At 52.5% G+C, this 23,674-nt stretch overlaps 4 protein-coding genes and 1 long non-coding RNA gene across 8 annotated transcripts in view; 2 read left to right on the top strand and 3 right to left on the bottom strand.

Moving 5' to 3' along the window:
* Positions 1–3,111, top strand: part of PLP2 (proteolipid protein 2 (colonic epithelium-enriched)) — a 13,697-nt gene extending 10,586 nt beyond the window's left edge. The window contains exon 7 of the transcript XR_001007257.1: positions 3,081–3,111. The gene's annotated coding sequence lies outside the window, so the exon portion shown is untranslated. The remainder of the gene's footprint in view (positions 1–3,080) is intronic.
* Positions 1–3,597, bottom strand: part of PRICKLE3 (prickle homolog 3 (Drosophila)) — an 11,221-nt gene extending 7,624 nt beyond the window's left edge. For 2 of the 4 annotated variants that reach the window (XM_011991365.1, XM_011991364.1), the window contains exons 1-3: positions 3,459–3,597; positions 1,805–1,890; positions 913–1,096 (exon numbers count right to left, since the gene is read on the bottom strand). In XM_011991365.1, coding sequence (XP_011846755.1) covers positions 913–1,096; positions 1,805–1,890; positions 3,459–3,500 — 312 coding nt within the window. In that variant the 5' untranslated portion in view covers positions 3,501–3,597. Of the gene's footprint in view, positions 1–831; positions 1,097–1,804; positions 1,891–2,005; positions 2,068–3,458 lie in introns of those variants that run through there. The other 2 variants (XM_011991366.1, XM_011991367.1) reach the window with 2 other exon arrangements.
* A 1,426-nt stretch (positions 3,598–5,023) lies between these two features.
* On the bottom strand, positions 5,024–17,220 carry SYP (synaptophysin). The gene is made up of 7 exons (XM_011991362.1): positions 17,117–17,220; positions 15,915–15,980; positions 14,676–14,800; positions 11,453–11,648; positions 10,540–10,731; positions 8,667–8,997; positions 5,024–6,497 (listed from the first exon to the last, which is right to left on the bottom strand). The coding sequence occupies exons 1-6, from the start codon at positions 17,150–17,152 to the stop codon at positions 8,671–8,673; spliced, it is 942 nt and encodes a 313-aa protein (XP_011846752.1). The 5' UTR covers positions 17,153–17,220; the 3' UTR covers positions 5,024–6,497; positions 8,667–8,670.
* Positions 15,786–19,421, top strand: LOC105547698. Its single transcript, XR_001007256.1, has 2 exons — positions 15,786–16,196; positions 19,147–19,421. It is a non-coding gene; the product is annotated as an uncharacterized LOC105547698 (long non-coding RNA).
* A 2,802-nt stretch (positions 19,422–22,223) lies between these two features.
* The window catches only part of CACNA1F (calcium channel, voltage-dependent, L type, alpha 1F subunit), a 28,735-nt gene continuing 27,284 nt past the window's right edge, over positions 22,224–23,674 (bottom strand). Inside the window, exons 47-48 of the mRNA XM_011991361.1 lie at positions 22,777–22,974; positions 22,224–22,528 (exon numbers count right to left, since the gene is read on the bottom strand). Coding sequence (XP_011846751.1) covers positions 22,298–22,528; positions 22,777–22,974 — 429 coding nt within the window. The 3' untranslated portion in view covers positions 22,224–22,297. The remainder of the gene's footprint in view (positions 22,529–22,776; positions 22,975–23,674) is intronic.

Raw genomic sequence — 23,674 nt, 5'->3', positions numbered from 1 at the left:
TTTTTTTTTTTTTTTTTTTTAAGGAGTATCACTCTGTTGCCCGGGCTGGAGTGCAGTGGGACAATCTCAGCTCACTGCAACCTCTGCTTCCTGGGTTCAAACAATTCTCCTGCTTCAGCCTCCTAAGTAGCTATGATTACAGGTGTACACCACCACACTCAGCTAATTTTTGTACTTTTAGTAGAGACGGGGTTTTGCCATGTTGGCCAGGCTGGTCTCAAACTCCTGACCTCAAGTAATCCACCCGAATCGGCCTCCCAAAGTGCTGGGATTACAGGCGTGAGCCACCACGCCTGTGAGCAGATATGTTATTTTGTGTTTTGCTCACTGCTGTGTCCTCAGTGCTTATAACAGTGTCTCACATGCAGTAAGTGCCCCATAACTATGTGTTGAATGACTCAATCAACGAAGTCATGTGGTGAATGAAGTGCTGGGAGGGTAGAACAGGGAGTGGGACCAGGCATGGTGGCTTGCTCTTGTAATCTCAGCACTTTGGGAGGCCGAGGCAGGATCACTTGAGCCCAGGAGTTCAACACCAGCCTGGGCAACAAGGGAGACCCTGTCTCTGCAAAAAATTTTTAAAAATAGCCAGTCATGGTGGCATGCGCCTGCAGGCCCAGCTATAAGGGAGGCTGTGGTGGGCAACAGAGTGAGGCCCTGTCTCAAAAACAAACAATCAAAAACAATAGGATTGGGGTGAACAGGCCCTGAGCAACTGGTCCCTCAGTCACCCAAGGTATGGGGGGCTGATCACTCCTCGATCACAGACGGGCCAGAAGGACCCTCGGTCTGGCTGCACACTCTAGCATAGCCCCAGAAATAGGTTCCCACCTGAGTGTGTGTGTGTGTGTGTATGTGAGCATTAGTGTGCAACCACTGGACAGCAAGAGTGGAGGGCTGGCCTCTGGTCACCTGCTCCGGCTTAAGGCCTGGGGGCACCCAGGCATACTCCTCCGATGCACAGCCTGAGTCGTCGTCTGAGATGGAGTGGCGCTGGAAGTCCGAGATTAGCCGGCACATGATGCGTTCCAGGTCCACAGGCACCGCGTGCACTGCGTGCTCCTCCCGCGGGCATTTGCAATGCTGGCAGATCTTTCTGAGAGGGCCGGGATGGGGGTCAGTTACTAAGGGGTCGCCCACCTGAACCCCTCGGCAGCCCAGGTCCAACGGAGGAGCCGGGACATGCAGATTATCACCACCAAAGGGCTGTGAGCAGGGACGGGGATCTGGGCCTGGGAGCGGGGCTGCAGGAGGTGGGCCTGTAAGCCAGGGAGTGGCTGGGCTGTGAGCCAGAGGACAGGTCGTGGGGAGTGGGACGCTTTGTGGGGAAACTTTCACTAGACACAGGCATCTAACCTGTGGTGAGGCTCTGAACTTGTGGGCTCTGAGCCTGTGGGTAGGGCCTGAGTCTGGGGGCTGTAGGCGCTGTCTATTGGGTGCAGGGCTCCAGCAGGAGGATAGGACGCTGGGCCTGGGAGAGTAGGTCTGAGTCTAAGAGGGGTGCTGGAGGCCAGTGGGCAGCGCTCAGCGCTAGGGACGAAGAATCTCCCTAGGGATGCGACTCAGCGGCTACAGTAGAACTCTTCTAGGGGCGGGGCTGCATGGTGGGTGGAGCCCTCCTGGGAACCGGACTTTTGGGAATGAGTTAGGGGGCGGGGCTCTGAATCTGAGCCTGAGGCTCTTTTCCCAACTGCGATCCCTCTGTAGGCGGAGCTCAAGCGTAGGGGCGTGGCCTAAGCCTCCTGGATTCCCCCCCGAAGGCGGAGCTCTGAAAAAGGCGAGGCCCTTTAGGGGAACCACTTACCTCCAGCCATGGAGCAGGAAGCCGGGGCACTGCTCCCTGCAGGAGTTGCAGGGCTGGCCCCGGTCTGGGTCCTCTGCCTCTGGAGGCTGCAGTGGGCGGGAGCAGATGCAGGGCCGGGTGAAGCGCGGAAGCAGGGAAGAAGAAGTCAACGCCCGCCCCTCCACTTCATTGCCCGCGACCGCACGCTGGGGCCTGTCTTACCTGGGCAGCGCTGGGCAGGCTGGGACAGCGCCCAGAGTGCGGGGGAGCGGGACACAACCGAGGCAGAGGCGGGGCAGTTGAAGCCACCTCCTTATATGTCCCCTTTTCAGGGAATTCCCCTCCCTAGGCTGGCCTCGAACCCCCCCTTCCCGTCCGCCCCTAGCCTCAGACACCTCCCACCAGCCTTAGATCCTTCCAGGGCTCAAGCATCTCCCCGAGTATTCAGAGTACTCTCCCCACTAGGGCACAGAGCCCCTACTCTGGGCATCCTCTCCCAGGCTTCATCCTGGTTCCCTCTCCATCTATGCCGCCAGCAGCACTCCAGTTCCACAGGGTAGGAGATGAGACCTCATCCTTCCTTGAGATCCCCACGTGAACCCCTGCCCCTCTCTTCACAAGCTCAGGAGCTCCTCCCCCAAACCCTGGCCTCATGCGCTGATACCCAAGGAACTGGGGACCCTTCCCCAGGATCTCAGGAGGTGCCTGCTGAGAAACCCCCATCCCAATAAACCCCCATCCCAAGAAACCTTGGCCTTTACCCCGCCTATCCTAGGGCTATTTATTCCTTCTCTGGACCACCAAACCCAGACCCCACATTCCCAGGTCAGAGACCCACTCCAAAGGAAGTGAAAGACCGTCCTGTCTAAGAAGTCAAAAACTCCCTTGCTCAGGCGGAACCCTGGAAGCCTTGTTCCCCCAAATCCCAGTCTCTTGACCGTCAGCATTTCGGCATCCCAGGAGTGTAGGACTCCATCCGTCCGTCCACATTCCTCTAAGGTACTGTGTCCTTTAGAAACTGAGGAGGTCCGCCGGGCGCGGTGGCTCACGCCTATAATCCCGGCACTTTGGGAGGCCGAGGTGAGCGGATCACCTGAGGTCAGGAGTTTGAGACCAGCCTGACCAACATGGTGAAACCCTGTCTGTACTAAAAATACAAAAATTAGCCAGGCGTTGTGGTGGGCGCCTGTAATCCCAAGTACATGGGAGGCTGAAGCAGGAGAATCGCTTGAACCCAGGAGGCGGAGGTTGCAGTGAGCTGAGACAGCGCCACTGCACTCCAGCCTGGGTGACAGAGAAAGACTCCGTCTCAAAAAAAAAAAAAAAAAAAAAAAAAAAAAAAGAAGCTCAGGAGGTTCCTGCTCAACCTAAGTCCCCAGGACCCAGTCCTCTGGCCCTCAGGATTCCCTCCCACAGTTCACAAGAGAGGGGTCCCCACCAGCTCCCAGGAGTGCTGATGAAAGTGTGCGGAGAGGTGATTAGGGGGTTTGGGCCACCAGATCTACACCTTCCTCCATCCATTCGCCTCCAGCAGCCCCAGCCCCAGGTCTGGGAATGCAGGGGATGGGATTCCAAGACCCTCTGTGGGGCACCTATTCACTATGCCTATCAATTGTCCCCTCGCCCGGGCCTCAATTTACCCCCGACCCCCACCGCTGCCCTGACTCCCGCTCACCGCACGCCCGGAGCGGCGCCTCCGGGACCCACGCGCGAACATGGCGCGCCCGGGCAGGGTCAAGCCAGGCCGGGTCAAGCGAATGTAATCCTTGGGACCGTCAGGCCACCGCGCGTCCGGCCTGGGAGCTCGGTTCCGTAAACCTGACACCCTCGTGGGAGGAGCGCGCCCCGCAGGGCCCGCCCTTGGGCATGTGGTCTCTCCGCTGCCACGGCGCCCCCTGCCTAAAGGTGAGCTGCACGCAGCCCCGGGTGCCCCGCGGGAAAGGCCCCTGCCCTCCCGCTCTGGGCCAGTGCGGGGCGTCACAAGGCACGACCCCCAGAACCCCGGTGTGCCACGTAGCCTCTCACGGGACCTGGGGCTTGAGGGCTCTGTAGTGGAGGATGGGGAGACTCGGAGGTGGCCAACTGGACTGAGAGGGGTGGCGCGCTAGGGTGCTTGTGTTGACATTTTGTGTCGATTTATTTCGGATGCTTATTTGGGAGAGGGGTTAAAGACATCTCTTGGCTCCTCCCCACTGGTGAGGCTCCGAGGGTCTCCTCGATGAATGCTGTAACAATGGCCCCCAACCTCACCCGCGGCCCCAGCTGGTGCTCGCTGGGAACCTGGGAACCTGGCCCTAGCCACTAGAGAGCTAGATCTTATACGCACTCCTCCCTTCTCATTCCCCTCTCAGAGCCAGGCCAGGTTCCAAAGCCCTCCTCCCCTCTCTCCCCTCATCCTTATAAGCCTAGCTGTCCAGCCCCGCCCCCGCCCCCAAGTCCTGAGAAGTACCTCTTAAAGCCTTCCCTCCCTCACCTCCATTTTTCTCTCTCCAGTTATCCTCTTCCCCAGCTCAGTTCCAGGGCTGGGAGCCTCTCCTTCGCGCTCTCAGGCTTGGCTGTGCCTCAGGGCTGGGAGGAGGGAGTCCCATGGCCTCAGTCAGAACTGGGGCTCCTGGCCCGGGTCTCTAATTAGGCACGGAGGCTGCAGCGGCCAGGCCTTTCATCGCGGGCGCCAGGGACCTCTTCCCGCCCCCCATTACACATGTCCCTGTCACTTCCCGTGGAGTGGAGAGGTAAAAGAGAATAATGAACTAAGGAGTCACCTCGGCGCCCCACCTCCTGGCCTTGCCTAACCGGTCTCCCATTTCTCCAGCCTGGGCTGAGGCAGGGAAAGGAGAGACAGCAGGGTCTGAAGATTAGGGAGGGGGTCAGGCAATGTGAGATTTCCTTCTATTCGGATCCCTTGGGGATTTGAGGAGAGGGTTCCACGGGGGCTCGGAAGGGGCTTGACTAAGGGACCAGAATTAGAACCAAATCCTAGAAAGACCGGGCATTCGGTGGCTAGTATTGGGAGGGCGAGCAGGGCTATTCAGAGAGTGACAGAGTGATCCGCAGGAGAGGCTTTCTAGAGGATGCCGCTCTGCCTAACACTTTTGAAGGGGCCTGAAATGGTGCAGCGAGCTGAACTGCGGTCGGTAGGTCCAGGCGGAGCTTGTTCTCACAACCTCTCCCTCCTTTCTTCCCTGGCTGACCCCCTCCCCGGCACCCGAAAAAGACACACTGAGAAACCAGAGCCGGGTAGACTAGGTGGTTAAGGAGTTTATTTGGGAGAGGAGAATCATATTTGTTCTTCCTTGGGGAGGGGGGGTTCTTCAAACAATACCGAAGGGTTTGGGAAAGGGTAGGGGTCTGGAGGGGAGAAGGAGGGGCCACAGCCAGACAAAATGGCAACACACGATCACAGGCACTACTGACATCACAGACACAGCAGAGGGTGCAGGATAGGGGCTCCAGACCGGGCCTCCAACCACCCCAGGACGGGTGGAGGTGTGGAGGGAGGGAGGGGGCAGGGGAAGGGGGAAGAGGGGTGGGCCAGCCCCACAGACCCGTTGGTTCTGTCCTCTGATTAACCTAGCTGTTTCATCACAGGAGTGGGGAAGGGTGTGTGTGGTGGGGAGCTTCTCTCTGGATCCCACGCCTCACCCTACAAGCCATATCACTTGGCTCTTCTCAGGCCACTTCCGTCTCAAGCTGTAGCCAGAGCCATTCTCCTCCATCCCTAACAAAACCCATCTGGAAGCTCCTATCCAAGTCCCCTCTCCACTGCCCAAACCCAGCCACTGTAAAACATTTTCTTCACTGCACCATGGGGAGGGGCTGCCCTTTCTGAAACCACCATGGAAGCTCCATTCTAAGCCCCACCCTGTCTAGAACCCTGGTTTGGCCCATTCCTGAATCCCACTTCTTGCCTTACTCAGGATCTGTCCCCTTTATAATCAAGCTCAGTCTCCCAAATGTTCCAAGCCACACCCTTTCCATAGGCTCTGGTCCCAGTCCAAGACCCATCTACTCTGGAGCCCACCATTCTGCCTCGCTCAAAGCCCCGCCCCTTCTAGAACCCTGCCCTCAGCGTCCTTCCAAGCCCCACCCCAGAATGCTCTAGCGCACTCCTCTCCTTCAGACTCCAGATCCACTCTGTCTGGAACCCAACCTCCCTGCCGACCCCTCCACTCCACAGCTCCTCTCCAAGACCACCTTGGGTCCAAAATGTTCTCTCTACCTGAAGCCCCCCCAATCTCTGTCTTTCTCTCACCCTGGAGTTGGATTTCCCTAATGGCCTTTGTTCAGGCAGGCATTGCTGGAGGAACCAAGGCCAGAGCTGGGAGGAGGGGAGGGGGAGAGAAGAGAGAGTCTGAAGCCACACCCACCCTCCCCACACAGCCGAGGTCTGTTCTCTCCCTGTCCTTTCAGATCCCCCTAACCTCAGGGGACAGGGAGGGTAAACAGAGAGGGGCCAAGGGATGCAGGGAAAGGGACAGGGGTAAGAGAGGAGGCCCACTCAAGACTGGGCACCTAGTGCATGAGGGGAGTAGAGTGAGGGCAGGGCTCAGACAGATAAATAGATATTTATATATAATATATATATATATAAACAACAAAGACAGTTAGGGTCTCCTGGCTTGAGGGGTGGAGACCTAGGGTGTAAGGGTGGGAAGGGGGGCAGGCCTTCTCCTGAGCTCTTGCCCCCCTATGGGTCCTCCTGGGCTTCACTGACCTGTAGAGACAAAAGACACAGAAAGGAGAGGGGGTCCGACATGGGTGGCGCCCTCAGATAGGGGTTGGGCTGTTATGCCTTTTTCCTGGCTTTATGTCTTTTCTTCTTTCACTTATATTGCTGGAGACAACTTCATCCCAGCTGCCTCTACTGAGAAGATATACCTGCCCTTGCCCCCACTGGGTTAGGTACCAAAGAGATTACAGTCTCCCTCCCCCAACCAAAAAAGTAGTCCCTTGACAGGTACTGTTCTAGCCATCTGTGCTAAACTATATTGAGCAAAACAAAGATCCCTGTCTTTATGCAGCTTATATTGTAGCAGGGGGAGATAGACTTCGCACAGCGAACATGATGCATGAGTGGATTATATCGTGTAACACAGGGTGACAATAAGAAATGAAAAAAAAAAAAGTGAGGTAGGCATGGTCGCTCACACTTATAGTCTCAGCTACTTGGGAGGCTGAGGTGGGAGGATTGCCTGAGCCCAGGAGTTCAAGTCTAGCACTCCCAAAGTACTAGGATTACAGGCATGAGCTACCACGCCCAGCTTGCGACAGGGCAGAGTTCTGCACAGGAGGACTGTGGCCTAATTTAGGATTTAACAGAATCCCTCCAGATGCTATGAGTAGAACAGAATGGAAATGGAGACCTGAGAAGAGGTCCGGGAGAGATGACAGTGGAAGATGATGGATATATTTTTTGAAGGTAGGACCAACAGGATTTTTTGATGAATTAGATATGGGATGCCCTTTCCATCCTGGCTAACCCAGTGTCAGAGGCTACCTCCAAGTATTGCCACCTTCTGCCTCCCCCCACTTCACACCACCCCCTAGCCTTTTCCTTCTGCCTTTCCTCCCCTACATCCTCCCTCCTATCTGAGGGAAATCTCACTTCTCTTTTTCTTTTTCTTTTTTTGAGACAGAGTCTCGCTCTGTCGCCCAGGCTGGAGTGCAGTGGCACAATCTAAACTCACTGGAACCTCCACCTCCCAGGTTCAAGCTATTCTCCTGCCTCAGCCTCCAGGGTAGCTGGAACTACAGACGTGTGCCACCACGTCTAAAATTAAAATATTTAATTTTAATATAAAAATTAAAAATAATTTTTATATTTTTAGTAGAGACGGGGTTTCACCATGTTGGCCAGGCTAGTCTTGAACTCCTAACCTCAGGTGATCCGCCCACCTTGGCCTCCCAAAGTGCTGGGATTACAGGCATGAGCCACCTCGCCTGGCCTCTCTCTTTTCTTATTTCTTTTCTTTCTTCTCTTTTTTTTTTTTTTGAGACAGAGTCTCGCTCTGTTGCCAGGCTGGAGTGCAGTGGCAGGATCATAGTTCACGGCAGCCTCAACTTCCTAGGCTCAAGTGATCCTCCCACTTCAGCCTCCCAAGTAGATGGGACAGATGCATGCCACCACGCCCAGCTAATTTTTGTATTTTTTGTAGAGGTGGGGTTTCATCATGTTGCCCAGGCTGGTCTCGAACTCCTGGACTCAAGCGATCCGCCCGCCTCGGTCTCCTAAAGTGCTGGGATTACAGGCGTGAGCCACCGAGCCTGACCCTCACTTCTCTTTTAAGGCCCAGCAAGAAGGCTGGCAAGCCTTTCCAGGACCCCACCCCGTCCCTCTTCCTCCTTTGAAGATCCACACTACTTCCCTCCCCTCGAGCGTTGGGGAGAGGCGGCAGATCTATCCCCTCCTCCCGGATTGGTGAGCTCGTCTGACCTTCAAGATCCACGCCCATTTACCCTCACCATCTATTGGCCTTATCACCTATTGGCTTATCAGTCACCTCTAAGACCCACCTCCTCGTCGCTTCTGTGACTCTTGCGCTCCGCTGACTTGCCATTGCGCAAGTCCCCCGATATTCCCTCCCTTTATTGGTTGCTCTGCTTCTCTCCCCCCGCCTTTCCCCGGAGTTGCACTTCTACCTCCCTCCTATTGGCTCTTCGTTCTGTCCATCTTGAAGCACCGTTCTTCTTTTCTCCATTCATTGGCTAGTTTTTCAGCTCTCAGCAGGTAGCTCTGCCTCTTGATTGCCTCCTTCAAACTTCAGTCCTTACTTGCCCCAGTAAACGCCTTACGTACTCTTTACCCCTGACTCTTATTGGTTCACTGACCCGCTCGTCTCCTTTCTTGTACCCTCCTTGGCTGCACCGCTCGCCGGTCACTCACCAGACTACATCTGATTGGAGAAGGAGGTGGGTGCACCCTGCGGGCCGTAGCCTTGCTGCCCATAGTCGCCCTGAGGCCCGTACCCACCGCCACCGCCGCCGGCTGGTTGACCGTAGTCAGGCTGGTAGCCGCCCTGAGGCCCGTAGGAATCCTGGGGCCCGTACCCGCCGGGGCCCTGCCCGTAGCCCGCATCTCCGTAGGCGTCCCCGGGTGCCGGTTGTTTCTCGGGGGCGCCGGGAGGCGCGCGCAGGAACGGGGCGGCCCAGCCTGTCTCCTTAAACACGAACCACAGGTTGCCGACCCAGAGCACCAGGTTCAGGAAGCCGAACACCTGCAGGGAGACAAGGCTCGGCTGTGGTACCCCGCCCATTGCCTTGGCGGTCCTGCGTGCAGGAATGAGCATGCGGGGAATGAATCCATAGGCTCCGCAGGGTGGGGGGTTTCTGAAACCCAGACTCTCTGAGTCCCAGTGCGTAGAACATCGATGTGCAGAAAAATCACCTCTGGCGAGGAGGGCGTGTTAGAAGAATTTGGAGTCCTGGGGATGCTGTGATCTATCAGTATTACATATACAATTATTTACATATTTGCACATATGCATATTATATACACGTTTATGCATGTATAAAATGTAAATTTGTAATATATTCATAGTAAAATGTAAGGATACAAACTTATTAAATATAACTATACCACTAACATGCATCTAAATACATACATGTAGATATAAATATATGTATAAGTGTACATGTATAAAATATATGAAACTTGCATAATTTTTTTTTTTTTTTTTGAGATGGAGTTTCGCTCTTGTTGCCCAGACTGGAGTGCAATGGCACAATCTCGGCTCACCGCAACCTTCGCCTCCTGGGTTCAAGCAATTCTCCTGCCTCAGCCTCCCAAGTAGCTGGGATTACAGGCATGCGCCACCACACTCGGCTAATTTTGTATTTTTAGTAGAGATGGGGTTTCCCCATTTTGGTCAGGCTGGTCTTGAACTCCCTACCTCAGGTGATCTGCCTGCCTTGGCCTCCCAAAGTGCTGGGATTACAGGCGTGAGCCACTGCGCCCGGCCACATAAAGTAATTTTAAGACATAAAACACTTTATGTATCTTTTCCTATATGCCATGCCCTCTTCTAAGAGCTTTACATGTTATAAGTTTACTTAAAATTCAGTTTTGGGCAGGAAATACTATCTCCATTTTATAGTTGAGGAAACTGAGGCCCTAGAGGCTAAGTTACCTGAAGTCTCACATCCAGCAAGTGACAGGAAAGAAAAGTTGTAATCTTAGCATCTGTAATCCTTGTATACGACTTACCTTGTGCTAGGCCCTTTTCTGAGCACTCCGTATTATTAGTTCACTAAATACTCAACTTTGGAGCAAGACCCATTATTAGTTTTCTATTATACATGCTCAACTGAACCCTGAGAGGCTGTGGCTAGTTTCAGGTCAGGGAGTTTGCAAGAGGTAGAGCTGGGATTTGAGCGCAGACAGTCTGACTCCAGCCAGCAGGGGGCATCCAAGTGGGGAAACATTTCAAGTTTTTCCTTCGTTTTGCACATGAGGAAACTGAGGTCCCGAGAGGGTGCTGAGTTGCCAGAAATTCTGCATGTCTAGGCTGGGTCTGGGATCCAGGTCTCCCAAACCTAATCTGGACAGAAGCTGTCATGTTCCCCCTTTGGGGACAGTCTGTGGTGTCACAGTGGTTACAATTGCTAGCTCATCCTTCAATGTTGTTGTTGGCACGTGTTCTCCAGGGACACCCCTTGGATCTCCCCTGACTCTCCTCTTATTCTCCCACTCCACTACTCCCCATGCCGGACTGTACTGTTTTCCACTCTCCCTCCTCCAGCCAGCACTTAGGGCTTACCACCGAGGTGTTGAGTCCCGAGGTCACAGGGTCTCTCAGTTCCTTGCATGTGTTCCCTGTCTGGCGGCAGACGGGCATCTCCTTGATAATGTTCTCTGGGTCTGTGGCCATCTTCACATCTGACAGCCCCTTGGCCCATGCCGATGAGCTAACTAGCCACATGAAGGCAAACACAGCCGTGGCCAGAAAGTCCTAAGGCAGGCAGGGGTGAGGAAGACGGCACTGTGAGTGGACTGCTTCACACTAGGCCCTGGGGCCTCCTCGGATCACAGGCTTTCTTTGGGGAAGAGACCCCCAGAAGAGGCCTGTCTCTCCCCTGCCTTTTCAGCTCTCAAGCCCACAGCACTTTCACCTGAAGGTGGCCCTCCCAGCTTGAGCTTGTGTGTGTACATGACACAGAGGATGTGGGAGTGTGATTGTGATATGTGGCTGTGGGTGTTGGGGGGAGGGGAACTCTGTGGGATGATTTCCGAATCTGTGGAAAGTAATGTGTCTTTCCACTTTTGTCTGCATGTGGGAATTTTTGTCATTTTTTGTCTAGGCTGAGGGTGTGTGAGTACAGCAGTGTAGGAATCAGTGTGTCGGTGTGGCATGATGACAGGCATGACTGTCACAGTGAACCTCTGTGGGCCTCTTCCTTTGATCTAGGCTGTGTGGTTGTGTGAGAGCAGGAAGGTTCTCAGGTGTGGGCCTGTCTGGGATTCTGCATGGGCTGTATGTCTCTGTGACTCTATGACTCTGTGTCCCTGATGCCTGGTGTGGATTAATAGCAGTGGCAGCTATATGTGTGGCTGTTATGGTGGCTGTGTGCCTATGGGCCTGTCTGGGATTTGGTGTGGTCTGTGAGCATGGCTGTGTCCCTGAGGTTCCGTGTCCCCATGGTCGCTACATGCAAGTGGTTGTGGGGACTCACCAGCATGGGCCCTTTGTTATTCTCTCGGTACTTGTTCTGCAGGAAGATGTAGGTGGCCAGAGCCCCCATGGAGTAGAGGAAGGCAAACACAGCCACGGTGACAAAGAATTCGGCTGACGAGGAGTAGTCCCCAACTAAGAAGACCTTGGTGGTGCCCCCTCGGCAGGTGGGTGCATCAAAGTACACTTGGTGCAGCCTGCAAACAGAGGTGGGCAGGTGTGGCCCAGCCCCTAAGAACCCCCTCAACCCTCCAGCCCAATCATGGGTCCCCCCGATTCTGACAAGGCCCCAGGAAGAGGAGGAAATAACCATTCATCGAGCACCTACTATGTACCAGTCACATTTCACTGATTGCTCAAAACATCCTGGTGAGATAGGTGTTATTCATCCTTCACTCCAACCCAAGCACTCTGGTCTCTCGATTATTTCTAGAACTTGCCAGGCATCCTCCCTCCCCAGGATCTTTGTTTGTACTGGCTGTTCCCTTTGCCGGGAATGCTTTCCCCCTAGATAGCTTCGGGTCTTACTCCCTCATCTCCTTGAAGCTTTGCTCAACTGTCACCTTCTCATTGAGACCTTCCCTGATCTCCCTACTTAAAGGGAAACATTCTCACAACCAGCACTCCTTAGCCTGGCTTCCTTGCTCCACTTTTCTCGATAGTAGTGGTACCCATCTGACATACCAGATATTTTATTTTTTTTAATCTTGTTTTTTGCTGTAACTACAAGAGGGTGGGGCTTTTTCCTCTGTTTTCACCACTGTATCTCCAGGCCCTGGAACAGTGCTGGCACCTAGCAGGCACTCAAGAAATGTTTATCAAATGAAATGTACAGAGGCGGAAACAGAGGCTCGGGGAAGTGCATTAACTTGCCTAAAGTCACACAGCTGGCAAGGGAATGTCAGAGTTGGGATCTGAACCTTGTTTTCTCCCTTCCTCATGTTGACTTTCCTCTCCCACCCCAGTTCAGGTCCCCTAGAGAAAAAAATGTATGCATAGCAGAGGAGAACCCAGCGACTACACAACAGGAAAAGACAGACAGAAAGAAAGGAGGGTAAAGGGATCCTGGAACAGGGTGTGTGTATGTGAGGGAAGAGGGGAGGTGTCCTGGGACTAAGGCCTTTCCTGTGGTGTGATGGAAGAAAAGTGGGGGTTGTAGAGAGAAAATGTCTGTGGGGAGAAGTACTGGAGCACGGTCTCAGATTGGAGGCCAGGATCCTGAGATTGAGCAAATGGTGCCAATGCCTTTGTGTAGCAAAGGCCCTGAGGGAAGAGGCTTGCACTTATTAATCACCTACTAAGCAGTTTACATAATTGTCTCATTTAATGACAGCCTCCAGCAATTCTCTAAAGCAGGCTTTATTATACCCTTTTTACAGATGAACAAACAGAGGCTTAGCAAGGTTGTTACTTGCCCAAAGTTGTACAGCTCGTAAGTGATGGAGCTAGGAGTTGCATCTGGGTTTGAGTTTCTGTTTCTAGTGGGCTGGGTCAGGAGAGGAGGTCCATAAGAGGGAATGACAGGTCCTTGGGTATTAGGGCAGTTTGGGAGAGATTTGCTCAGGGGGACCCAGGGCCAAGACTCTTTTTCTGGGGGACTTGTGGGTTAAAGCCTTAGGACCCAAAGTTCTAGACATGGGAGGTGTAGGGAGGGGGCACAGGGGATGGTTGAGGTCTTGTGGATCCCCAAAGGGCCGGCTCTAAGCAGTGTCCCATGCTGCCAGCTCCCCCTCCTTCCCCAAACTCTTCTCTCCCTTGCCTCTGTGAACCCATGGATACCTGGCTGCCCCCTGCCTCTCAGGCCACACTTTCCCGGCACCTCCTCTCTTTTCCATCATTGCTCAGGGCCTGTGCTAGGTTTTCTTCTATTTTCACTCTTCCATTCCCCCACTGGGTGATCTCTTGAGCCTACATTTACCCTTAGTGCTCGAAGACCCCCAGTTTCCAACTCAATCCCTGTCCTCTTTCCTGAGTTCCTTAAATTTATTTTACTTATCGAACAAACACTGATGGAGCACTTATTGTGTGCCAGGCACTGTGCTAAGCACCTGACGAGTATTAACTCATTGAATGCTAACCACAACCCTGTGAGGTAGATATTATTAGTATTCCTTTTTACAGATAAGGAAATTGAGACCCAGAGTGGTTATATAATTTGGCCAAATAGTGGAGGAGTCTCAGAAACCTGTGCAGGGATTGCGTCTGTGGGTCTCGATTGTCCCACCCTGCAGGAGGTAGACATCGTTGTGAGGGTAGTGCCCATGCCAGCTGTGCTCATTCTTGTGCACCTAGCACCCAGTGTAGTGCCTGGCACACAGTATGAGCTCAATAAATGTCAGAATTGTTTAACTGGGTTTAATTTTTCCCTATATCTAAGCAGTGCCCCTCATTATTCTCTACCATAAAACCCTACATGAGGATCCCCTCCTTGAGTTTCTCTCAGTCTGCTATTATCCTCTTTGTTAATTTATTTGTTATAATCTAGGCTCCATAAAGGTAGGGAGTTGGGTCTGTTTTTCTTTTTGAGATGGAGTTTCGCTCTTGTTGCCCAGGCTGGAGTGCAATGGCGCGATTTAGGCTCCCAGGTTCAAGTGATTCTCCTGCCTCAGCCTCCTGAGTAGCCGGGATTACAGACATGCACCATCATGCCTGGCTAATTTTGTATTTTTAGTAGAGACGGGGTTTCTCCATGTTGGTCAGGCTGGTCTCAAACTCCCGACCTCAGGTGATCCACCTGCCTCGGCCTCCCAAAGTGCTGGGATTACAGGCGTGAGCCACTGCGCCTGGCGGGAGTTGGGTCTGTTTTAGTTACTGTCATGCTCCCAGCACTTTGAGTAGTACCAGATATACAGTAAGTTCTCAAAAATGTGTATAGAATGAATGAATGGGGATTAAATAATAATATTGGCTAACATTAATTGAATACCTACCGGGTTAAGGTATGTATATATACCTGTCTTTTATTTTTGTATCTTATTTATTGCCTGTCCTTTACCCCTTCGCTGGAACAGAGCCAGAGGGCCACAGCCTATATCTGCCTTGCTCACCACATAGTTCTAGAGTCCAGAGCAGTGCCGGGTACAAGGCAGGTGCTCAGTGATCCCAGTGGATGTGGCCTCTTGAGGTGGGAGCTGGGCAAGAGCTACTTGGGGGGGAGGTATTGGCCGGTTCCACCCTGCCCCTTCCTCTCCCAGGTCTGTTGGGATCCCAGGGTGGGAGCACACCTGAAGGGGTACTCGAACTCGACCTCGATGCTGAGGTCACTCTCGGTCTTGTTGGCACAATCCACGCTCAGCTGGAGCTCCCCACTGTAGCTGCCGCATGTGGCAAAGGCGAAGATGGCGAAGACCTTGGGCAGCAGGGATGGGGATGGCCACAGTGAACCTGTGTGCATGTGGGAGGGAGGTGCCCTCCTCTGGACAGACTGGGGGCCCAGCACAGGCAGCAGCAGATGGAGCAGTCCCCACCCCCAACCCCTAATCAGGGCTCATCGGGACCAAGGACAAGCTGATTACAAGGGTATGGCTGTCTCTTCCTGTTTCTCTCTCTCTTTGTGTCTCTCTCTGTCTCTGCCTCTCCATGCTGACTTCCCTCTTCTCTGTTTGTCTCTGTTGTTCTCTGTGTATCTCACTGTGTCTCTGTTTCTCTCAGTATCTCTGTTTCTCTATGTGTCTTTGTCTTTCTCAGATGTCTCTTTGTCTCTCTGTGTCTCTGATCCTCTCTGCCTCTGCCTGTCTGATCTCTTGGTGTCTCTTTTTATCTCTTTTTTCTGTCTGTGTAAGTGTATGCCTGTATGTCTGTGTCTTTCTGTTTCTTGGTCTGTTTGTCTCTGTCTTTCTGTCCTGTCTCTCACTCGGTCTCTGGATGGCTCTCTCTCTGTCTCCCTCTTGCCTCTCTGTATGTTGGTGTCTCTTTTTTCTGAGTGTCTCTTTCTCCCCCACCCTGTTTTCCTGCCTCTCTCCCTGTGTCTGTTTCTCTTTGCATCTGTTTTCTGTGTCTCCCTTTTCTTTGTTTCTGTTTGTCTCTTCTCGTTATCTCTGTATCTCTTCTCATCTCCATATTTCTTTATTTTCCTCAGTATTTCCATCTCTGTCTTTATCATTCCCTGTCCCTCATTCTCTCTGTCACCTTCACTGTCTCTGGGTTTCTCTGGCTTTGCATGGCTCACCCAGCATCTGCTACAGGCTCCACCTCCCCCACCCCTCCCTCACTTCAGGAGAGGAGGTAGGACGTCACAATCTCCCACTTCACAACGGGGGTACCCTCAACCCTATGTGACGTCACAGCTCATCTGTTTTCTGGCTTCAAACCCCTGAAACCTCAACCTGGAGCCTAATTCCCCCATCCCCTACAACCCCCACACTCATCTCTGGCTATCCGTCCCTACTCCACCCCTGCTCTTCTGGACCCCATGACCTCCCTCTCTCCTTGTACTCTCCCCCAACAGCCCAGACCACACTCACCCATTGCAGCACCTTCACAAAGCCGAGGGGCTCCTTGACCACCCGGAACTGACCCCCAGCCACCAGCTGAGGAGAGAAACAGTGGGGAAGGGGTGGGGTTGTTGGAGGTAGAGAGGGAGGTGAGTGGCAAGGCTGCCTATCAATGACCCCTGGGGATGGAGCATGTGACCTCAAGGAGGGGGTGAAAAGGAGAAAGTGACACCTTGGGGAAGGTGTGAGCCCCAGGGTCTCTGAGAAAAGACTCCCGGGGTCCAAGAACTGGTGGGAAGGTCTGAAGAGATGGTGAGTCAGATGGCAGAGGAGGTCGGGGGTGAGGGAGATGGGGATGAGGTCAGGACTAGTTAAGGAGGGGAAGCAGGTCTGAAACATAAAGGCGAGTCAGATAGGGAAGGGGTTCGGGTGGAGAATGGGGATGGAGTGGGGTGCATTCTGGTGGGGGATTGTGATGGTGAAGGTGAGTCATAACAGGGCAGGAGTCGGTTTGGCTCAGGTGGGGGAAGGGTCTGCAGCGGTAAAGGTGTGTCAGATGGCAGTGATGGTGGAGGTCTGAGGTGATGGGGATGGGGAAGGGTTGGGACTGATTGGGGGTGAGTTTCTGAGGTGGCGAAGAGAGAGATGGCAGAGAGGGTCTGGACTGATTAAGGTGGGGGAGGGCTGGGACATGGCTTCAGTCGCTATGTGCTGGAGGTAAGGAGACTGGGGGTTTTGAAAGGAGTAAAACCAGATTGTCCCCTAGGTGTGCTCTGGGGGAAGGGGTGGTCGCCTATGGGGGTACAGTCTCTGTTTGGGAGGGGCGGGTGCCAGTCCTCTCCCCCACCCCCGCCCCCACACCTTCTGTCGCTCTATTTCCTAGCTTATCCGCAGCACCCCCCATCTTCCTTCCACTCTCCCCTCCCCTTGTCCCTTGCCCTCACTCCAGCCCCCGGGCCCCTGTTCCTCCCCTCGCGGTCGCCAGTAATGAACTGGACTCCGGGGCCCCTGCTGCGGCAGTGAGGACGGCCCTCGCTGCGGCAAAGAGCGCACTCCTTTCCTCCACCTCCCCTTTCCTCCCCTTCACCTGCCGCAGACCCCAGCCCCAGCGCCGGGGACCGGGTCTCCGCTGCCAGACCCTGGCCACCACCTCCCAGAGTCGGCGGGCCTGAGCGACCCGGCCCTGGCAGCCGGGCAGCGGCGGGCTCTGTCCACGGTGCTGGAGCGCGTACCTGATTCACCACGTCCATGTCTGCCAGCAGCAGCATCAGCAATGCAGGGGGCGGGAGGCGCCGGCTAGCAAGGGCGGCGCGGGGCGCGGCGGGGGCGGCGCGCGCTCGTTGGAACAGCCCAGGCAGCTGCAGCCCCGCCCCTCGCGCCCCCTCCTTGCCCGCAACGCGCCTGCGCACAGAGGGTTGTACCCCAGTCTCACCGGCAGCCATTCCGGCCGGGAGACTGGAGCCGCGAGAGCGTGCTGGAATATGCCTTGGGAAAACACAGCTCGAGGGCTCGGGAGAGGAGACCTTCCCGTTCGGTCCTACAGTGTGACAACTTTGCCAGGCCCTTTTCTGAGTTTGTTAAACGTGTTCACTCATTTAATGCTTACAAAAGTCCTATGTCGTAGGGACTATTCCGCCGTTTTTACAGATGAGGAAAATGATTCCCCAGAGAGCTTAAGTGACTCTCACAAGGTCAGCCAGCTACTAGCTGGCAGTGCCCAGAGTCCCTGCAGTTTAAACACGGTTCAAGGTCTTCCAGGTTCCTTTTTCGTAGTCTGCATTTTAAGCATACCCTGAAACTCTCTCCTTCCCCCAGCTAACCATCTCCCTTATTTCTCTCTTCCTCTTTGTCAAATTAATGCCTACTCTAACTCTACCACTTTACCTGCTATTTATTCCTTAGCGCTCTCTTAATTGGAATAACCCTCCCTCCTGCAACTAAAACTAGGCCCATCAAGGTCAACAGTGATGGCTATGATACAAAACCCAAAATACAGTTGGGGCTTAAGATGCTCAACTTCGACCAGGTGCGGTGGCTCATGCCTGTAATCCCAGCACTTTGGGAGGCTGAGACAGGTGGATCACTTGAGCTCAGGAGTTTGAGACCAGCCTGGCCAACACGGTGAAACCCCATCTCTAGTAAAAATACAAAAATTAGCTGGCTGTGGTGGTAGGCGCCTGTAATCCCAGCTACTTGGGAGGCTGAGGCAGGAGAATCGCTTGAACCCAGGAGGCAGAGGTTGCACTGAGGCAAGATCGCACCACTGCACTCCAGCCTGGGTAACAGAGCGAGACTCCATCTCAAAAACAAAACAAGCAAACAAACCAAAAAAACTACTGAGATACTGTTTTTCATCTTTCAGGGTGGTGAGTATCAAAAAGTTTGATAACGTTGCATATTGGTAAGTTGGCCAGAAACAAGCATTCTCATAAATCGCCTGTGGAAGTTTCATTGGTATAATATGTGTAGAAGGCAGTTGGGCAAAATCTAAAAAAATAAATTCATTTACTGTTTGGTTCAGCTTCATACTTCTAGGAATTCATCTTACAGATAGACTCATAAATGTGCTAAAAGATGTATGTATAAGATAATACACGACTGGCCTGTTTATTTTTTATTTTTTATTTTTTTGAGATGGAGTCTCGCTCTGTTGCCCAGGCTGGAGTGCAGTGGCACGATCTCCGCTCACTGCAACCTCCGCCTCCCGGGTTCAAGCAATTCTTCCTGCCTCAGCCTCCCGCAAGTAGCTGGGGTTACAGGCACCCGCCACCATACCCATCTATTTTTTTTTTTTTGTAGTTTTAGTAGAGACAGGGTTTACCATATTGGCTAGGCTGGTCATGAACTCCTGACCTCATGTGATCTGCCTGCCTTGGCCTCCCAAAGTGCTGGGATTACGGGTGTGAGCCACCGCCCCGGGCCAGGGCTGTTTATAATAGGATAAAGAATGGACACTCCCAAAGTACTCATTGCTGGTAGCCTGTTTAAATAAACTCTTGATACTATGCCGCTGTCATTATAATAACATGGAACTATGGAATGATTGCCAAGATATTTAGTTAAGTAAAAAATGCAAGATGTCAAACTGTGTGGTAATTGTGTACAAAGAGAAGAGAAGGGTTATATCAGACAGAGAATAGCTAATATTTAAATTGTGGCTGTTTTCTGTCAAGTACTGTTTAGAGAACTTTGCCTGTATTACTCACTTAAATTCTCACTGTAACCCTATGGGACAGGTACGACAACTATCTTCATTTTACAGCTGAATAAACTACGAGGCAGAGAGGAATTTTCCTAAGTTCACACAGCTGGCAAATTGGTAGAACCAGGATATGAACCCAGGAAGTCTGGCTCCAGCACCTGTTACTCTTAGCCACTGTGCTAACTTATCAGTACACCATCTTTTTTTTTTTCAGCACACCATCTTGTATGTCTATAAAAGATACCTGATAATACTATTTGCTTCCAGAGGGTAGGGAAACTTTTCACTTTATACCCCTTTGTACCTTTTGGGACTCCATCTCAAATAAAATAAAATAAAAAATAAACAGCCCGGTAGTGTATCATTTCGTACATACACTTTCTAGCACATGTACAAGTCTACCTGTAAGATAAATTCCTAGAAGTATGAAGCTGAACAAAACAGTAAATGAATTTATTTTTCTAGATTTTGCCCAATTGCCTTCTACACAGGCAGACATGGTATAACATGTGTAGAAGGCGATTGGGCAAAATCTAAAAAAATAAATTCATTTACTGTTTGGTTCAGCTTCATACTTCTAGGAATTCATCTTACAGATAGACTCACGCATGTGCTAAAAGATAAATGTATAAGATAATGAAACTTCCACAAGCGATTTATGAAAATGCTTGTTTCTGGCCAACCTGCCAATATGGAACATTATCAAACTTTTTGATACTCACCACCCTGAAAGATGAAAAACAGCATCTCAGTAGTTTTGTTTTGTTTTGTTTTGTTTTGTAGACAGAGTCTCGCTCTGTTGCCCAGGCTGGAGTGCAGTGGTGCAACCTCAGTTCACTGCAACCTCCGCCTCCTGGGTTCAAGCGATTCTTCTACTTCTGCCACCTGAGTAGCTGGGATTACAGGCACACACCACCACGTCTGGCTAATTTTTATTTTTTATGTGTGTATTTTTAGTAGAGATGGGGTTTTGCCATGTTGGCCAGGCTGGTTGTGAACTCCTGACCTTAAGTGATCCACTGTTCACTTCAGCCTCCCAAAGTGCTGGGATTACAGGTGTGAACCACTGCATCTGGCCTACCTTTTGAATTTTGAACCATCTGAATGAATATCCTCTTTTTTTCTTTTCTTTCTTTTTTTTTTTTTGAGACAGGGTCTCCCTGTGTTGCCCAGGCTGCAGTCCAGTGGCATGAATATGGCTCACTGCAGCCTTAACCTCCTGGGCTCAAGTGATCCTCCTGCCTCAGCCTCCTGTGTAGCTGGGACCACAGGCATAAGACACCATGCCCAGCTAATTTTTAAATTTTTTTGTAGAGACGAGGTCTCACTTTGTTGCCCAGGCTGGTCTTGAACTCCTGGGCTCAAGTGATCCTCCCACCTCAGCCTCCCAAAGTGCTGAGATTACAGGCATGAGTCACCATGCCCAGCTCAATACCTGTTTTTTTAAACATGAACATTCACACAAATATGTAATGGATACTTCCCAGTTGTTGCCTTATTGGGGAAGCAGTACACAGGAAGGGTTAAAAGCATGGATCTTGGCATCAAACTGCTTGAATTTGAATCCCACCTCTGATATTTCTTCTTGTTTGACCCTGGACAGGTAAAATGGTTTAAAATGATACCTATAGGGTTGTTGCACTGATTCAACGAGATAATCACTGTAATGCAGTTAGCACAGGGCCCAATAAATGGTTCATTTTACCTCCTACACATCTCTGGAATCCACTCACTTCTCACCATCTCCTCTGCCACCTCCCCTGGCTAAGGCGACCATCATTCCTGCCAATTTTAGCATCTCCAGTCTCTTCCCCCTCCCTTCTGTTTTCAGCACAGCCGTCAGAACATCTATTTAAAATGCAATGTTAACTATGTCACTACCCTACTCAAATCCCTTCCATGGCTCCCCACTGCTTATAGGAAAAATCCCAGAGTTTGGGGCCTGGCATTCAAGGCTCCGCCTGATCTGGCCTCAGTGGTTTCTCGCACCTCATCCCTCAACAGTCTCCCTTCACTCTCTATGACCTGCCCATGACTTGCTGTTGCCACCTAACTCCAGCCCAGCCACTTTAAGCCTTTATTTCAAGGCCTAATGTAACTCAATCTTCTCAGTCCTAGTCTCCAATTCTGGCTTCCCTCAAATTTCAGTCCTGGCTTGATTGGCACAAATTATACAAATGAGAAACCCCTACTCTGAGAGCTGGGAAGAGCTCCTCCCTGCCTGGTGGTCTCATCCTGCACCACTGCCAATGCTACCTTCAATTCCTCTGGAGTGGGGCTGACTCCCACTTTGGATGAGACCTGTCCCGTGTTTCAGCCAGCTCAGTTTGTCCCGAGAGAATCCCAGAGTCGGTGCCTGGCACACAGTAAATGCCAGATAAGCCTTCACTGAGCAAATGTAACCCCAAAGGCTGGGTGAGGAGTAAAGCTGGGGCAAGAAGCAGAGAGGACCTCTGGGATCTGTGTGGGATAAAAGTAGGTTACTCTTAGGTGGTCTCAGGAAAGCCAGGTGGGCCCTGAGTGGGTTCCCCAGGGCTGGGAGCCCTGCCCTTTGCTGTCACCTATGTTGTCTACTGATGGAGGATTTAGGTTTTCTTTTCTTTCTCAGGCAGAAGGTGGGAGATGGGAGACAGAGTGATCTCAATTTAGCCGCCCTAAAATTCCTATTACTGTCAGAGGACCCCTCTGCCTAAGATGCATCACATACCAGGACGATTCCAACCTCTAGGACTCTTCCCTGGCAGGACTCTCCTCTGGGTTTCCTTCTCCTTTCCTTCTCATCCGTCTACCCTTCCTAGTTTGACCTGGCTGAGCCCTGGTGAAATCTCTGCCTTTCCTCCTCTCCGGGTCCAAGCACCTTTCACACCCTCTCTCTCCCCTTTCCTCCATCTCTGTCCAACGCCCTCCCCCTCCCCCTTCCCCCTCCTCCACTCTGCCTCCAGCTTTTTTTGGCTGCTGTCTCTTCTTCCTCCTCCTCCTCCTCCCTCCTTCCCTGACGCTGAATAATCAGGCCTGGCTGTCCTGGTTTCTGGAAATACCCGTGTGTGGGCAGTGGCTCAGGGTAGGAACAGGGGATGGATGGATGGGGGCCCCCAGGCAGCCCTGTCCCCCAGTGCAAAGACAACAAAATCCAGGGGTGTGGTCCATGCCTGTCTCCTGCTGGGGAGGGGAGGGCAGGAGGTTTATTGAGCAGTTGGGGAAGGGTGAGAATTCAGAGGGCATGGACGCAGGCCATCTCGTCTCCCAAGTCCTCCTCGTCGAAGCGGGAAAGGATGGACTCCTCGTCGCTATAGAGCGAGCTGGTTCCCTGTGCCAGCAGATCACTGGCAGCACTGTCCATCTCATCCAGTGTCAAGCGACATGCATCTGCAATCTCCTGCTTGGCCAGGGCCACGAAACGTGGGTCTCGAGCAAAGAGGCCCAGACCCTCCGATATGAGCACCTGGGGGCACAGGTGGGATCAGTGTTGACCGAGGGCACAGTGTGCACAGAAGGTTCAGTGTGGATAAATGACGTGCCCATGAGGGCATGTAGGGAAGTCAGTGGGGGACAGGAGTGAGGAGAGGTCGTAGGGCAAAGGGATATCTACATGCACAACGTAGGACCCGGGGACTCCTTTCCTTCCTCCTCCAGTACCCACCTCCTCCCCTTCTCCCCCAACCATCTTGTCTATATGCCGTCTGGACTCACAGCCTCCACCAAGCTGTCGGCACTGCCCCTCTTCCCATGGCTGGGGTCTGAGTGGGTTCCAGGCACGTGCAGACAGGTGAAGGTGCGCAGTGGGCCACTGGATCTGCCGAGGTACCCCTCCCCCGCTGCACCCTCTTCCACCAACAACAGCGGAGCATACAGGAGCCGACCCCGCTGAGGCGGTGTTGCCCAGGAACCCTGAGCCGGAAAAAACATCAGCGGGGCAGAGATGGATAAGTAGGGTATGAGGGTCTAGGACTCACTGCTGTGCCTACTCCTTTCCTTCAATATACAACTGGAGTGAAACTGAATGGGTATAAGTCAGGCTTGAGTTTATTTATGTAAGAGCGCAGAAGGTCTGGGTTTAAATGTCAGCTCTGCCACTTACTACCTGCATGATCTGGGGTAAACCTCTCTGGGCCTCAGTTTCTTCACAAGTACAGTGAGCATTGTGTGCATTCATTCATATGTGTCCTGTTCTTCAGAAGGCTCTGAGGCCAGGCACGGTGGCTTACGCCTGTAATCCCAGCACTTTGGGAGGCTGAGGTGGGTGGATCACCTGAGATCAGGGGTTTGAGACCAGCCTGGCCAACATGATGAAACCCCATCTCTACTAAAAATACAAAAATTAGCCAGGCATAGTGGCGGGCACCTGTAATCGCAGCTACTTGGGAGGCTGAGGCAGGAGAACCGCTTGGACCCGAGAGGCAGAGGTTACAGTGAGCCGAGATCTCAACACTGCACTCCAGCCTGGGCAACAGAGCAAAACTCTGTCTCAAAAAAAAAAAAAAAAGGCCTGATATGTGCTGTGTTTGAGAAATTCAGCCTAGGCTGCCCCCACCTCTCCAGACCCCAGACCCCAGCACCACCTCCACAGCCTCACCTGAGCCCTATTGGG

The sequence above is a fragment of the Mandrillus leucophaeus genome, unplaced genomic scaffold (genome assembly GCF_000951045.1).
Source record: "Mandrillus leucophaeus isolate KB7577 unplaced genomic scaffold, Mleu.le_1.0 Scaffold395, whole genome shotgun sequence".
NCBI classification, from domain to species: domain Eukaryota; kingdom Metazoa; phylum Chordata; class Mammalia; order Primates; family Cercopithecidae; genus Mandrillus; species Mandrillus leucophaeus.
The sequence above is the reverse complement of the archived record's forward strand: the minus strand, read 5'-3'. Positions and strand labels throughout refer to the sequence as shown.